Source organism: Vipera berus, assembly GCF_964194415.1.
Source record: "Vipera berus genome assembly, chromosome: 1".
Lineage (NCBI taxonomy): Eukaryota > Metazoa > Chordata > Lepidosauria > Squamata > Viperidae > Vipera > Vipera berus.
The window spans coordinates 85783836-85799540 of record NC_138202.1 but is presented as its reverse complement, the minus strand read 5'-3'; the positions used below and the strand labels follow the sequence as shown (position 1 = coordinate 85799540).

General features: G+C 42.1%; 1 protein-coding gene across 1 annotated transcript; it reads right to left on the bottom strand.

Moving 5' to 3' along the window:
• Positions 1–2107: 2107 nt before the first annotated feature.
• On the bottom strand, positions 2108–14088 carry CD59 (CD59 molecule (CD59 blood group)). The gene is made up of 5 exons (XM_081314810.1): positions 13198–14088; positions 12632–12802; positions 8410–8475; positions 6456–6557; positions 2108–4002 (listed from the first exon to the last, which is right to left on the bottom strand). Exons 1-5 carry the CDS (start codon positions 13211–13213, stop codon positions 3809–3811), a joined length of 549 nt encoding a protein of 182 aa, XP_081170936.1. The 5' UTR covers positions 13214–14088; the 3' UTR covers positions 2108–3808.
• Between the last annotated feature and the right edge of the window lie 1617 nt (positions 14089–15705).

Below are 15705 nucleotides of genomic sequence, written 5' to 3'. Positions count from 1 at the left end.
CAGTATATTGATATGCCAAGGATCAAGTCGGATCAAAAAGAGGTAGAGAGGAATTGGATGCTAGTTACATTACTGAGAATTGAGAGAGTATGTGGAGATTTAAGGTCCACAACTATATTATGCATGTAAATGTAAAATATTTATAAACACAAAATCATTTCAAGTTTGTCAGTATAATACAGGGGTCAGCAACCCGAAACAGCAAAAGAGCCACTCGGAACCGGTTCCGTCATACACACAAAAAAGTGGGAGCCGCAAAATGTGTGCGCGCATGTGGGCGCGCATGCGCAAAACAAGCAAAAAATACACCACCCCCTACGCCCGCACCACATTCTGAGCTGCACGCACCTGTCGCTGCCCAGTGCCGCCAGCTTACGCGGGGGGGGGGGAGAGACGGACTCGCAGGCGACAGGCACTGGGTTGCGGCGGCACCTTCAGCCTGGGCACTGCCGGATCCACCCGAGCGCCCTCCCCCTCTCCCGGGACCTCCAAACCTCTGTGTTTGATGAATGCAGCAGCTCTTCAAATGTGGAGGCGGAGGTTTGGGGAGCTGCGCAGCTCTCTAAACCGCCGCCGCCCCGTTTGCAGAGCTGCTGCATTCCTCCGCATTTGAAAGAAACACGAACGAACGCAGCAGCTGTGCAAAGAGGACGGTAGCAGTTTGGAGAGTGCGTGCGCACCTCTCCAAACCGCCGCCGTCCCATTTGGAGACCTGCCGCGTTCGTTCATGTTTGACGAGCACGGCAGACCTCCGAACGGGACGGGGGCGGTTTGGAGAGGTGTGCGTGCACCTCTCCAAACCGCCGCCGTCCCGTTCGGAGACCTGCCGCGCTCGTCAAACATGGACGAACGCGGCAGCTGTGCAAACGGGACGGCAGCGGTTTGGAGAGTGCGCGCACACCTCTCCAAACCGCCGTCCCGTTCAGAGACCTGCCGCGCTCGTCAAACATGAACGAACGCGGCAGCTGCGCAAATGGGACGGCGGCGGTTTGGAGAGGTCCGCGTGCACTCTCCAAACCGCCGCCACCCGTTGGGAGACCTGCCGTGCTCGTCAAACATGGACGAACACGGCAGCTGCGCAAACGGGACGGCGGCGGTTTGGAGAGTGTCCCGTTTGGAGACCTGCCGCGTTCATTCATGTTTGACGAGCGCAGACCTCCGAACGGGATGGCGGCGGTTTGGAGAGGTGCGCGCGCACTCTCCAAACCGCCGCCGCTCGTTGGGAGACCTGCTGCGCTTGCCAAACATGGACGAATGCGGCAGCTGTGCAAACGGGCCGCGGCAGCTTTCCCAACGAGCGGCGCCACTGCCCGTTCGGGCGAAGGTGCGCGCACACCTCTCCAAAGGTTTGGAGGTGCGCGCGTGCACCACTGCCCATTCGAAGAGGTGCGCGCACACTGGGCAACTGGGAGCCGCATGTGGCTCCGTAGCCGCGGGTTACCGACCCGTGGTATAATATAATGATTAGATACATACAATATCCTATGAAATTTACTCAGCATATTTTCAGCCTTGTGAATCTGACAGATTCTGCCCATGCAGTTAGTTTACAATATAGTGAATTATGCCACCTATGTTAACCATTATTACTATTTTTTAATCAGCAGAGTAGTGTAATCACTGACAAACAGAATGAAAAATAGTGTAATTCTGCAGGGTTATCATAAGGTAAGGTAAAGGTAAAGGTTCCCCCGCACATGCGTGCTAGTCGTTTCCGACTCTAGGGGCCGGTGCTCATCTCCGTTTCAAAGCCGAAGAGCCAGCGCTTGTCCAAGGATGTCTCCGTGGTCATGTGGCTGGCATGACTAGACGCCAAAGGTGCACAGAATGCTGTTACCTTCCCACCGGAGTGGTCCCTATTTTTCTACTTGCATTTTTTACGTGCTTTGGAACTGCTAGGTTGGCAGAAGCTGGGACGAGTAACAGGCGCTCACTCTGTTACACGGCACTCAGGATTCAACCCGCCAAACTGCCGACCTTCTGATCGACAAGATCAGCATCCTAACCCACTGAGCCTTAGGGTTATCATAGCTGTCTGCAAACATCTAGGTTATCAGTATATGACAATACAAGGTTAATTCTATGTATCTATAATCAGATGAAAGTCTGAAGTTCAATAAAGTTTATTTTAAAGTGTTAGATAAGAGGATTATCTCCCCTCATAGTGTTTACTTTGATATCTTTATTAAATATGTGTTAGCATACATTAAACATGTATTGTACAAACAGGTGATAATTTTTTTCTTGCTGAATGAAATTTGACCTGTTGTATTCCATTTCAAGTATTAAAAAAACAATAGATGGCTTGCTCACTGCAACAGGGTAAAATGTGATTGCTTACTTTGTTGCTGAAGTGATGGTATGAATTCAGCCAGGATAGTTGTGTAATTGTAAGCAACTTGATTAAATAAGTATAGACAGAGGGACAATACTTTTCTTTTTGGTTTCTCAGCAAGTTTCTCTATTTCCCAAAAGTTCAGGTTCATTGCATTCACATATGGTGTTAATCCCCAATAGTTGGCAGAATTCTGTCTTATTTTGGGTTTCTTTGTCATTTCTAACTGAGTCCTTATACAGACCTTACCAGGGCTTTTTTTTCTCATAGAACGCTCAGAACGGAGTTCCGGCACCTTTTTTGGATGGAACCTTGTAGGGTAGGCAAGGTGGGTTGTATGACGTGTGAGTTCCAGCACCTTTTTCTTTTACAAAAAAAGCATTGGACCTTACTATTTCCTTCATTTAATTAGTGGGGAAAAGTGAATGACGTTTGCCCATCAACTTTGCTTCCTTGGGCCATATTAGTTCCCACTGAAATAAGTTACAATGTTATAAGCTACTAATCTTAAAATACCAAACCATAGGATTTATACATACCAAAGCAAAGCTAGGGTTCTCTCAGGAATACATATAGCGTAAGTAGAACGTATTGCACATAGTTGTTTCAATATTTTTTAAGATACCAACAGTTCTACATATGTGAGAAAATCTGCAAAAGAATGTTAACAATTGTCCATACACAATATACTTTTAAAATGGCATACTGTGCCTAACATAGGAAGAACTCTGTTAAGTAATACTTTTCAGAGTTTCTCTATTGAATAGTCTTATAGAAAACAATGCAATGAAAAAGAGAGAATACACTTTTAAATTAAGCTCCGTCAATATTAGATTCTGTGACTAAATGTGCTAAGGAATAGGAAATACGTTTTGAAGCAGCAGTTAGAGTATACTGCATAAAGTGCCACACATATATGAGTTCTCTACAGAGTAGCTATCTTAACACCTGTATAATAGGTAAAGATTGGCATAGCACGTTAAAACAGATAGAAGGTCAAATCTGTCAATGTAGGACTATAAACAGTGAGATCTTACAACCATTTCTCTTGGTAACCTCTTAAACTTGTTTATCATGAGCTTGCCTTAAAAGTGAGTTGTGAAATACAGTATTCGTGTTTACTGAAAAACATGCAGCTGATTAGAGTGATAAAGGAAAACTATATGAATCAACTTCCTTACAAAAGATAAAAATACGATAAATAAGCACTTTCGCTGCCATGGATTAACCAGAAATTAAGGAGAAGGCTCAATTGTCAAAGACAATCAACATGCACTGAGTGAGAGTACTTTTTTACAAAATTGGTTTTCCATTTTTATATTTTCCCCCCACTGCTTTCCTGGCTTAGCTTTCACACTCTTGTAGTTAAAAAGACATTGCTTCTTCAAATAGCTTTAGTTGTTCCAGTAAAAGTGCTTGTGTATCTGGTTAGAACTGGGATATGCAGAGAACATATTACTTTGAATCTCCTTATTACCGGGACATCATCCAAACCACAACTGCTGCTGAAATACCAAAGGGAGTGGTAGTGACGAGGAGACTTGGACTCTTATTGCAGAAATCTCTTTGGCAGCAAAGGTGTCTAAAACTGTCAACGCTAAACTCCTCGGCTATAACATCTTTGCTGCATCTTGACATTTTCCAGCACCTGTACGTTCTCAAATTCACTGTAAACAAAATCAAAATATAAATTGAGATCTATTTTGCTTCTGATGAAATACAAGCAAGAGAGGCATTTTAAATGACCACGCAAAGAAAAATCAGCTGTTTTGCCACTAAAAATATAACGCAGGACATTGTTTAAAATAACAATTGTAAACATGTCATATTCCTTGATTTGTATTATCTTTCTTTTTCAATATTTGCTGTACCATATGAATATTCAGAGACTAGCACCCTTCTCCTCAGAGAAGTCCATAAATGTTTTTCAGAAGGACTGTAATCCAGTAGAGGTTGCTGTAGGAGCAAGAGGTCACAGGCAATTTTCATTGCCACTTACACCATTTTCCTTACTGTACTGGAAGGTTTCAAAATGCTCAGCGCAGATGTTTAGGGGAAAAGAAAAGGAGTCAGTAATAACTTTTTCTTTCCTTCAACCTTTCTCCAGTAGAGGCATCTTACAAAGATCTCTGCTGCACTGGAACCATCCAAAATAGCTTAATGGTTAGTTTACATAATATCTTTTGGTTTTAAAGCCCAAGTATAAAAGTTATTGTCTCTGCTGCTCAAGATTAGAAACTGTAAAGTTAACTTTAGTGCTTGGCTATAAACATTGACTAGTTGCAAGAATGGTGTTTTAATTTTGTTATCCATAGGTTGAGAGATTCATGAAGAAGATGCTGAATGGACCATTGGCATATAGAAACCATGCATTATAGGGCTGAGGAAGCATGCTTCAAAGAGGATTCAGACAGATTCAGACCTCAACTGGGCATAAGGCTTCTCTGATATTCATTCAAGCAGCCTGTCTTCTGTGCAAGTTCGAAAAGAAGTTGCAGCTCCTTTAAGAATTATATTGTGGATCAGCTATGGTTCCCCCCCCCCCCAAAATCTTCCAAAAGGAGTTTTTCTCCTCTTGTTCTTTGTTCCCTGATTGACAAGGAAGCTTTGATTACTGCCACTATGATCCAGTTTAAATAAAAGCTGTGTCATCAGTCTGTGTATTAGTGATTGTTTTCAGGTATCTCTCCCAATGGAAAAAAGTGACTATGACACCTATGTCATGCACAGTGATTTTACATAATTTGTTCTTTTTCTGTATTTCATGGCTGCTTGCAGGTGTCCTTTCTATAGAACTGCACTCTTTTATTAAGTTCATATGTACTTTTGTGCCACCTAATGAGAAGGAAGGACTCACTGGAGAAGAGCCTAATGCTGGGAAAGATTGAAGGCAAGAGAAGAAGGGGACGACAGAGAATGAAGTGGCTGGATGGAGTCACTGAAGCAGTAGGCGTGAGATTAAATGGGCTCCAGAAGATGGTAGAGGAAAAGAAGGCCTGGAGGAACGTTGTCCATGGGGTCGCAAGGGGTCAGAAATGACTTCGCAACTAACAACAATGTACTTTTATAATAGTAACAATTGTACGTATTACATTTCTTTAAAGACTCAAGCTGTCACATCCACATCTTAGAAAGCAGTTTTCTGGAGATAAAAGCAAAATTGGGGTCTAAGGAATGATACCGATGAAGCAGTCAGTTGTACTCATAATCCAAAACTCTGTACAGCCCTTTTTAATTTCTGAGCCCACCCTGGTTGAAAAAGTCAAGGAGTGAGGTTCAGATTTGGGAGATGGATGACTTCAGAAATAGAAAATTCAGATAAAAGAAGACTGTAATTTTCAGGAAACCAAGATGGAGATCCAAGAATCAGAGCATTGTTATCAAATCAGGTTAGGTTTCCAAGTGCTTCTTTATTACCTTTTTGTAGGTGTCTGACTGATCTAGCTAACAATAATTTTATTGTTATTGGAGGACAAACATTAATCTATGGTAGAAAAAAAATCAGGAGTCTAGTAGCACTTTTTACAGCTAATAGATTTTACTAAAAGGCATAAGCTGTCATTAACTGCTTGCAGCTTACAAAAACCTTTTATGAATGCCTTTTAATAAATATGTGTTAAGTCAGAAAAAGTGCTGCCAGATTCCAGTAATTTTGATAAAAATCTTAAGGAGACAATAAGCTTGATAGGGCACAAGGGAAGTGTCCAGATGTTGATTATCTCCAGCAATCATGAGTGTTAACAATTTATTATCATTCTTGAAAAAGCATTGTATTATAATCCTTTAGTTTTAGAATTTCCCCATTAGGAATCGTTTCAAACAGACCTCCAAGTATCATATTCCCTTTTTTTCCAATGTGACATACCAAGATTTGATAATGAATTCTTTTCCTAATTGGTCAAAATATCATTTCATTACCCAACTATTTTTTTTTAGTTTAAAAGCTTAAAAATAATGGTTGGAATCTGACAGGAAACTTTTACAGCGGCAACTTGATACCCACTAATGTGGGAAGAAATCATAACTAACTCAGTGGAGCTTAAATTCTCAGAAGATATACATACTTGCACCAGAACATACTTGTTCCAAAGTTCAGTTTATTCATGCAAAGTATACATACCCATTCTAATTTGCAAGCAAGCATCATCTTCCTCAGAACAGGTGAGGTTGGTTCTACAGAGAAAAGGACTTTGTTCACAGAAATAACATCGAAGTGCATAGCCTGAAACGTAAACAGGTTTTTTTTTATCTGCCAGATTTATGTAATACACCATTCACCATTATCTCGCATCTATTTTATTTCAGTAACTTAACAGCCTTGTTTAGCAGACTATTATCTAATCAATATTCTTTATGTACATATATACATATGAGGACTAGCAGAATATTTGCTTAAAGCTGCTGAATATTTGTATCTAAACTGAGATTTGTCTGAAGAAATTTTCAGCTTAGTTTCGTAGGCACAATTATCTCAAGATTTAGTTACAAGGTTTTAGCAAGAGACAGATTGTGAAATAAAAATAATAATATACAGAGCTTGGGCCCATCTAACTCTCTTGACATTTCTACATTGTAAAATAGACATTTGATTAAAATGTTTATACATGAAAAGCCAAATATGGGAAGGAACTTGAACTTGAACTGCTTTCCTGGCTATCCAGAACTTCACATGCCATACTAAGGCAGGATCTAGAACAACTCAGCATGGCCAGCTTGGTGCCACCAGCTCACCATCGCCAGCTTACCTTCACCAAGTCATCACAGGACAACTCAACATGGCCAACTTGCCATGGGGACAACTTGCCACAGGTAGCTGGAGGGAGAACTGGGCAAGCAGGCAGGTGAGCAGAATGTAGAGCAGCATTGGTGGCCAGGGGTTCCCACCAGAGTGGGAACAGGCCAGGCAGGTGAGTGAGTGGGTGGCAGAGCTCAGAGTGACAGCAGCAGCGTCCAGGGACTTCCCATTTTCATGCCACTGCTGCTGCCGCTGCACCAACCTCCAAGCCATTCAGCGTATGGGCCATTTGGTGGCGGCAGTGGGTAGGGCTGGCAGTATGGAGGTGGCAGAGGCTGGGCATGTCCCATTTTAATACCCACTGCCACAGGCCATTCAGCGGCAGCAGTGTTTGGGCTGTTTTATGACGGCGATGGGGTATGTGAAAATAGGACACAATAGCCTCTGCCACATCCCTATTGCCCGTCCCACCCTCCACTGCCAAATGGCCCATGACAGCTGCGGTGTGTGTGCAAAAATGGGAAACACCTGGCTCTCCCTCTGGCTGTTTGCAGCAAGTTGTCCCAACAGTGACTTGGCCATGTTGAGTTGTCCTGCAGCGACTGGTGAAGAGACATCTTGGCAATGGTGAGCTGGCTGTGCTAAGTTGTCCCATTCTGACTGAGGTATGCCTATCACATCCTACTTATGGCAAAATGACGAATCAACATTTTCTATCTGCCTAGCATGCGTGCAGACATTATTCATGGTGGAATCAATAGCAATGGCATTTAGACTTATATACCACTTCACAGTACTTTACAGCTCTCTCTAAGCAGTTTACAGAGTCAACCTATTGCCTCCAACAATCTGGGTCCTCATTTTACTGACCTCGGAAGGATTTGAAAGGCTGAGTCAACCCTGAGCCGGTGAGAATCGAACTGCCGAACTGCTGGCAATTGGCAGTCAGCAGAATTAGCCTGCAACACTGCACCACCCTGACTCTTAATATTCGTTAGCTAGCATTTCTATAGCCTCTCATTTCAATCCTGTTTAGCTAAATGCATATATATATATATATATATATATATATATATATATATATATATATATATATATATATATATATATATATATATATATATATAATTTAGAAGACATAGTATAGCACTTACATACCGTAACAAAATCGCTACAGACTTTTATCCAGAAAGCATGTTAATGGACTGCAATGGGGTAAATGATCTTGGACATGTTTGATTCTGTTGACAGGGAGTACTGTTGTCTACTGCTTTACTACATCCCAACGTGGCTTAGTCCAGTCTCTTTACTAAAAATGCAGAAATATCACAATACTTACCAGAAGTGCAGGATAGGGTTAGAATAATGAATGCTGTTAGGAGAATGCAGTTCATTTTGTCCATGTCTAGAAGTAGAATCATACATGAGATCAAGAATAGAGAAGGTAGCTCAAAAAAGTAAACACACATACACACACACACACACACACACACACACACACACACACACACACACCCAACTCCCAGATGAGTTTTTTAAAAAGGCAGCTCCTTTTTGGCTTTGTTCCTACCAGAACTGGTGGAAAATCAAGAAAGATAGAAGCCTAGTTGATAAAATCTGGGTTGCAGATCAGGGAAATAATACAGTAAATTAGGGACAGACAGAGCTAGATGCAGGATAGATTTGATTTTATTGAATAGTGACCTAAAGCTGATGGGATTTTTCTTTTGTCTCTGTGCACGCGTGTCATTGGAATGTGATTTCAGCCTGAGCTTCAAAATAAACTATTGACTTCTTTTTTCTTGGTCCTTTTGTTTCTGTCTCCTCCCTTTCTAGTTCTTTAAGCAAGATTTTCATAGTAAAATGTTTTTCTTGCCCAGCTAATGCTGATGGAGGACAGATTGCCACTTGACTGGAGAGGCATTTCCCTTGAATAAAGTGGGCAGCTGCAGCATCCATGACTAGGCATTTCCCAAGAATGCATTAAGATTGCGCCTGAAAGGTTTAGAAAGCCTTCACAGGAGCCAGAGGAACTAAAACACTGCACCCCCATGCATTATTTATTTATTTATTTATTTTAATCCCATTTATATCCCGCCCTTCTCCGAAGACTCAGGGCGGCTTACAATTCTAAAGCACAAATCAATGTGCTTAGCAATAATTATATAGCAAAGCAACGTGCTTTATGAAAGGAATTTCTCCATGCACCGTTTTTGCCCATGAAAATCTATCCCCAGAAACCAGACAACTAAAGTCGTCTCTCTGGTATTTTTCCACAGTTCTCAGTCAGCATGGCCAACAGATATCCTTTACTTTGCATGAAGTTGCATAACTGGTTTTACTCTTAGGATTCAGACTGCAATATTATTTAGCTGGCTATAAGACCCATTTGGTTCAATGGGATCTATTTGGATTAGAAAGTCATTGGATTGCAAGTTGTTTTGGCTTCAGCCTAGGTTAGGAGCTGCAGTATATTCAAGAAAACTCTGAATTTGCAGAAAGACAAGAATGAATGAATGATCAAACACAGAGAGATATGCATACACCACAATTAAACATAAATGGAAGAAACAGCCCAACAAATATTCTGCATGAATGGAGAGAGATGTAGTTTAGGGGGAAACTAAGAAAAAGGGATGTTGAAGAATTTGCCCTACTGTAGCTCCCACTTCTGTGTTTCAGAGCCAATACCAAGTGTTGCAATAACCTAGCATCCTGATTGTGTGGAAGATGGGATGTAAACAACAATATATTAGCCTGTGAGGTAATATCAACAATAGAAATCTACTTTGCACAGAGTAGCATAAACATGCTAAAACTGATTGGTGAAGTTATTATTAGTATTACGAAATCCTATCTGTGGCATGGGTATACCTAGTCTTCTCCAATCAAACTAATCTAATTAATCAACTTCTTCTCTTTCACATTGATCTGCTTGCACAGTGATTACATACAGGGGAAAAATATTGTACCTTGCAACAAAATGTGCTTGTGCATGAGATTTAAATAGTTAATTGCCGACAACTTCGGTAATATATCTCATCGTCTCCTCATTCTGCTAACAGAGTAGAGGAATTAACAAAGGTGAAATATTTAGGAAACAATTTAAACTGGCTAGAATAAGCTAAGGGGTCTCTGAATGCAGGAGGAGTGCACCTCTTCTGCTGGAAAGAAAGATTTGCTACGGAGACACTGTTTACATTATCACAGGTGTTCCAGGTTTATTTGTGAAAACTCCGCAAATGGAGATTTCCCACCAGCAATGTTCTGAATGGGAGAAAAGAGTTTTCATGGCCTTAAGCCAATCTGCTTCCTCTTGTTAATTGTAAGGGAAGGAGTTGGATAGGAAGTTGTTTTGCATTGCCCATATTCAGTGCATCATGTCTGAATGGTATAAAAGTTATGGCTCCACCATAGAACTTTCATACATTGCCAGAAAAATAGAGGTGTTTCTATTAAAAAGTAGAGGTGTCTCTATTAAAATTCTATCCGTTAATATATGGTTATAAACTTAAGAAATGTTTAGAAATAATGGTTATAAACTAAGGCAAACAGTGGTGTAGATCTTATTCTGGTAAAAAGACTAAGGAAACACTGACCTCACCTGGTCACAAACATCTGATACCCAGATGTTTATGCATTCCTTCTGCACTATTATTTAGCTATTTAATCACGAGGGATTCCTTTCTCACCTTTTATCAGTCAAATAGCAGAAAACTTTGATAGTAGAGCTGTACATGCATATAGTACATGTCAAAATAAATTGAAATCCTTTTATTACTTTTAACTGGCCATATTCCGGTTTGTCAATAGCTTTCCAAAAGAGCTGTATGCAAAATTTCATTCTGTTAGGGATGATGGTAGTTGGGACTTCATTACTGTCTGCTAACAAGTAAGGAAAAATAAAACAGAACAAGTAGGAATATAAAGGTTTTTTAAAGTATGTTGAGTTAAGTGACTGATTACAGGATAGAGCATCCTCTATCTAGCAGTGAAGTTCTGAAGAGAGAACATATTAATTTTTGTATTCCTGGCTAGAAATAATTTCAGGCCATAATACAAAAAATTATTCAAACTATAATCAGTACCACTGAGGAAGGCAGACCAATGCCAAGAGGCAAGACCTCCTTCAGAAGAGGACTTTGTGAAAGCCTACTGTCCTTCAGTAGTACATAGAGGGCAAAAATGCAGTGCTACTCTAGGCCAAAACAAGAGGAGAGTCCCTTTGAGATGTTGGTCTAGATTTAATAATATACAAAAGGACAGAATTTGCTCTATATTGTGTTATTATTCCTCACTGGGTCCTGTAATATGGATCTTATTTTTTCACTTTTCTTATGATGATGACAATGGTTTAACTGTAGGATCGTTGCATTTTTGTCTTTTAATTTAATTAAGTCACAAACATTTTACATGCCTTTGGAAGGGTCTCCAAATGCAGTGAGACTGCACATTACGTTCAAAGCCTGCTGCCCCAAAACCAGTCCCAAAATAAAGAGCTTCCGGTCAAACAGAATACTAAATGCCTCTGAAGGGCATCATCGGAGAACCGTGAGGATCAGCATCTAAAATGTCCTAACCAAATGCTCTCACCTTCCACGAAGAGACAAAGACTGAAGACCAAAAAAATACAAAGAAAGGAAGGAAGGAAGGAAGGAAGGAAGGAAGGAAGGAAGAAAGAAAGAAAGAAAGAAAGAAAGAAAGAAAGAAAGAAAGAAAGAAAGAAAGAAAGAAAGAAAGAAAGGAAGGAAGGAAGGAAGGAAGGAAGGAAGAAAGAAAGAAAGAAAGAAAGAAAGAAAGAAAGAAAGAAAGAAAGAAAGAAAGAAAGGAAGGAAGGAAAAGAAAGAAAGAAAGAAAGAAAGAAAGAAAGAAAGAAAGAAAGAAAGAAAGAAAGAAAGAAAGAAAGAAAGAAAGAAAGAAAAAGAAAGGAAGGAAGGAAGGAAGGAAGGAAGGAAGGAAGGAAGGAAGGAAAGGAAGGAAGGAAGGAAGGAAGGAAAAGAAAGGAAGGAAGGAAGGAAGGAAGGAAGGAAGGAAGGAAGGAAGGAAAAGAAAGGAAGGAAGGAAGGAAGGAAGGAAGGAAGGAAGGAAGGAAGGAAGGAAGGAAGGAAGGAAGGAAGGAAGGAAGGAAGGAAAAGGAAGGAAGGAAGGAAGGAAGGAAGGAAGGAAGGAAGGAAGAAAGAAAGAAAGAGGGAGAGGGAGAGGGGCAGGGCATTACTACCCAAACGACGCAGATAAACCCGCAGCTAAAGGCAAAAGATCCCCGTTTTTACTAACGTAAAAAGCCCCTATGGACCGGGCCTTGCCCGTGAGCTTTGAGCCCGCCAAATGCAGCCCCGAAGCGTCACAACCGGCCCGGGACCTCTAAAATTGGCACAGCTTTCCCTTCTTGAATAATTTCCTTCCATTTCCACCTGCAGCAGCAAGCGCCTCTCTCGAGACTGCTCTGCGGAAGCCCTTCCCACACGCGACCGGGCTTCGAATGAGGCTGCCGGGCAGCTCCTTTCGAGCCCGAACGAATCGAGGGCTCGCCAGAGCCTGGACCCTGCTGGGCCCTCGCTCACCCGGACTGCTGCTTCGAAGGCGCGCCGAGCTGCTGCTGAGCCGCAGTCCTCCCCCTCCGACCGCCGCTAAATCCTTACGTCCGAGCGGCTCCCTTCCCTTCTGGGGCATCAGCAGGCTCCGCCTTCGGCTCCCTGCTGCCGGTCTGCGGCAAAGCAAGCCGTCAGCCTCACCTCAGCGGCCAAAAAAGAGAAGTTACTTTTTTTGTCAGTAAGCAAGCAAGCAAATAGGGGGAGGAGGGGAGCCATCTGGCATTGGCCTTCCGTCGGCATGGAGTTAGGGAAGTTCCTTGTCAGTCTCAGCATTATCTTCCGGCAATGTTTTCAATAAGAAGGGAGACACCACATTTATCAGTGGTTGGACTGATTCTGCAACCAGCCAAACAATATTCCACCCACTTCTAATGTACTCCAAACACTGTCACCGTTGATAATTGGGGAACATCAGCACCCTGAAAATTACATTGATGGAGGAATGCGTTTCTGAATTCAGTGAGATCTCTGGTGTTTGTACCCCATCTCCTTTGGGACATTTCTCTTACCTACTTACGGTACTTAGCTTAGCTTACTTAGAAGCTGTGCCATCTAAATAGGGCAAGGCAGCAAAGGACACAACCACTCTTCACATGTGAATCCGTAATATAAGCTCTAAAGAAAAAGAAAGCAAGATATACAAGAGGCACCAGGAGGAACGAGGATCTGAACCATGAGGTGAGAGGGAGCTATCCTCTCTCCCGAGTGAGAGTGTCATAAAGTTGAGTTCAAGCCACACAAAATAGAATTTTCCAGTAGTTCTTTTATTCTTGTGTTATTCAGGGGAAAAGCAAGGCAAATGTGCAATTAAGCTTAATTAATTCACTTATATTTGCACTTATACTTGTTTAATTTCAAAGTTACCTTACTACAATAAGCTATGCCGACTAGGCTGTCGAGAAACTACGCCCAGCAAGGCTACTCAGATAACTATGCCCAATAAGGCTATTCAAATAACTATGCCCAATAAGGCTACTCAAGTTGTACTGTAAGTAAGGTAAAGGTTCCCCCCGCACATGCGTGCTAGTCGTTTCCAACTCTAGGGGCCAGTGCTCATCTCCGTTTCAAAGCCGAAGAGCCAGCACTTGTCCGAGGACATCTCCGTGGTCATGTGGCCGGCATGACTAGGCACCAAAGGCGCACGGAACGCTGTTACCTTCCCACCGTAGTGGTCCCTATTTTTCTACTTGCATTTTTACGTGCTTTCGAACTGCTAGGTTGGCAGAAGCTGGGACGAGTAACAGGCGCTCACTCTGTTACACGGCACTGACCTTCTGATCGACAAGCTCAGCATCTTAACCCACTGAGCCACTGCGTCCCTTATACTGTAAGTACTGTTGCCCAACTAGGCTACACAACTAGGCTGGGAAGCAGACTTCTGCTCCAGCCTTCGGGGTCTGGTTCATTCCACTCTTCTCTTTATACCCAACTTCTTTACTTAGATTTCATATATATGGTACATCTTCCCCCTCCTGGTCAGGTCAGGAACTTCACATTCTTACTCCCTGTTCCATGATTCCAGGAGAAATTCATTCCTTACGTCCACTAATATTCCACCTGGAATCATCATCAATAAAACATTCATACACACACTCAGAACCCTTCTTAACACATATTCCAGCAACATGTGTTTCCTAGTGAATTCATGAAAAAGCTAACTTGGTTGTATTACAGGCCCTCTATATTCATAATATCACATTTGTGATATATTCATAACATATAAAATATGTAACAAGGAGGAGCAGGGACTTCTTTACCTCTTGTAACCTTTCTCTCTTTTGCTCACTTCTTTCCTTGTGTTGCTTTCTAGGGATGAAAATACACAATTGCTACACTTTTGTTTCGATTGATGCCATGAGAAATGTCCCATTTTCAGCATCATAGTTGTTGTGATTAGGATTAGCTTTAAAAACCTCCAGTAGCCTTGAACTTTGGTTTGCAGCAGGAGTCAGCTAGATTCCTTCGAGAGGGTCTTAAAAGATAGAGACTCTGAAGTCAAGCTCAGTGTCTGGCGACCATGCACTCTGTGTAACTTACTTGGCAACAATATGCAAGTGATTTGCCACTGCTGACTTTTGGATTTCCCCTCCTCCCAACTTTGTCTAGACTACAGCCCTGCCAACTATATCCAAATATTAACTAGCCTGAGATTATGTTACATTTTTGGAAACAGCCAAGACTACTGAGATAGGACCAACTGCAGGGGCTTCGAAGATCTAGCCACGCATAATGTCAATATCGTGCCACCCTTAATCTTTGTTCAGGGAGTCCCAAGGAGGTCCATTTACACCAGGCGTGCCAAACTGGTGGCCTGCAGGCTGGTTGCATCATGCGGAGGCTGCGCCCACCCCAGATCCAGCAATGCAAAAAAAAAAGTCGTGATACGTTGCAACACGTCACACGATGCGGTGAGTTTCGACACCTGTGACTGACACTCTTGCACAGTGAATCCATTACCATATATCAGGAAACGTCAAGGATTTTATGTTTTCTGAGGTGAAGGATAATATGGCACTCCCCCAGTCTCATGCCTGGCAGTTAACTGCATTATACATCTAACGGGATGAAGCTAATTGGAGAGCCTGGGAAGGCTATATAACAATGTAAGGCAACACTGTGTTGTCACATCATACCCTCGAGTCATACCTTTTGCTTGGGGCAGTTGTTTAGTCCAATGGGGCAAGCTTGACATCCATATATAAATGAAGTATCACATTGTGTGTTAAGTGTGTGCCTTCCAGTCAGTATTGACTCCTGGAGACTGCCTGGACAAGTCCCTGCATTTTTCTTGTTAAGGTTTTTCAGAAGTGCTTTGCTGTATTGCTGTAATTTGTATCCTATAATCATAGCAACAGTTGCAAATTTATTTGTAGGTCCAGTTCAAAGTTCTGGCTGTTGCCCTTATATAACCCTGCGTGGCTTGGAAATCTCATCGAGATTTCTCTACCTGTACATTCCTGCAGGAAACTTTCCATCCCACGGGAGATTTAAGGAATACCACAGGCCTTTTCTGCAGTTGTCCCCGTGCTGTAGGATACCATGTA

What these genes read in the sequence shown, in the direction of transcription:
- CD59 (XM_081314810.1), bottom strand. An exon ending in CCTTCGAAGCAGCAGTCCGG is followed by an intron (nt 8,476 to 12,631) that starts GTGAGCGAGGGC and finishes TTCTACTTCTAG; the next exon opens with ACATGGACAAAATGAACTGC. An exon ending in TTGCTTGCAAATTAGAATGG is followed by an intron (nt 4,003 to 6,455) that starts GTATGTATACTT and finishes TTTTGTTTACAG; the next exon opens with TGAATTTGAGAACGTACAGG.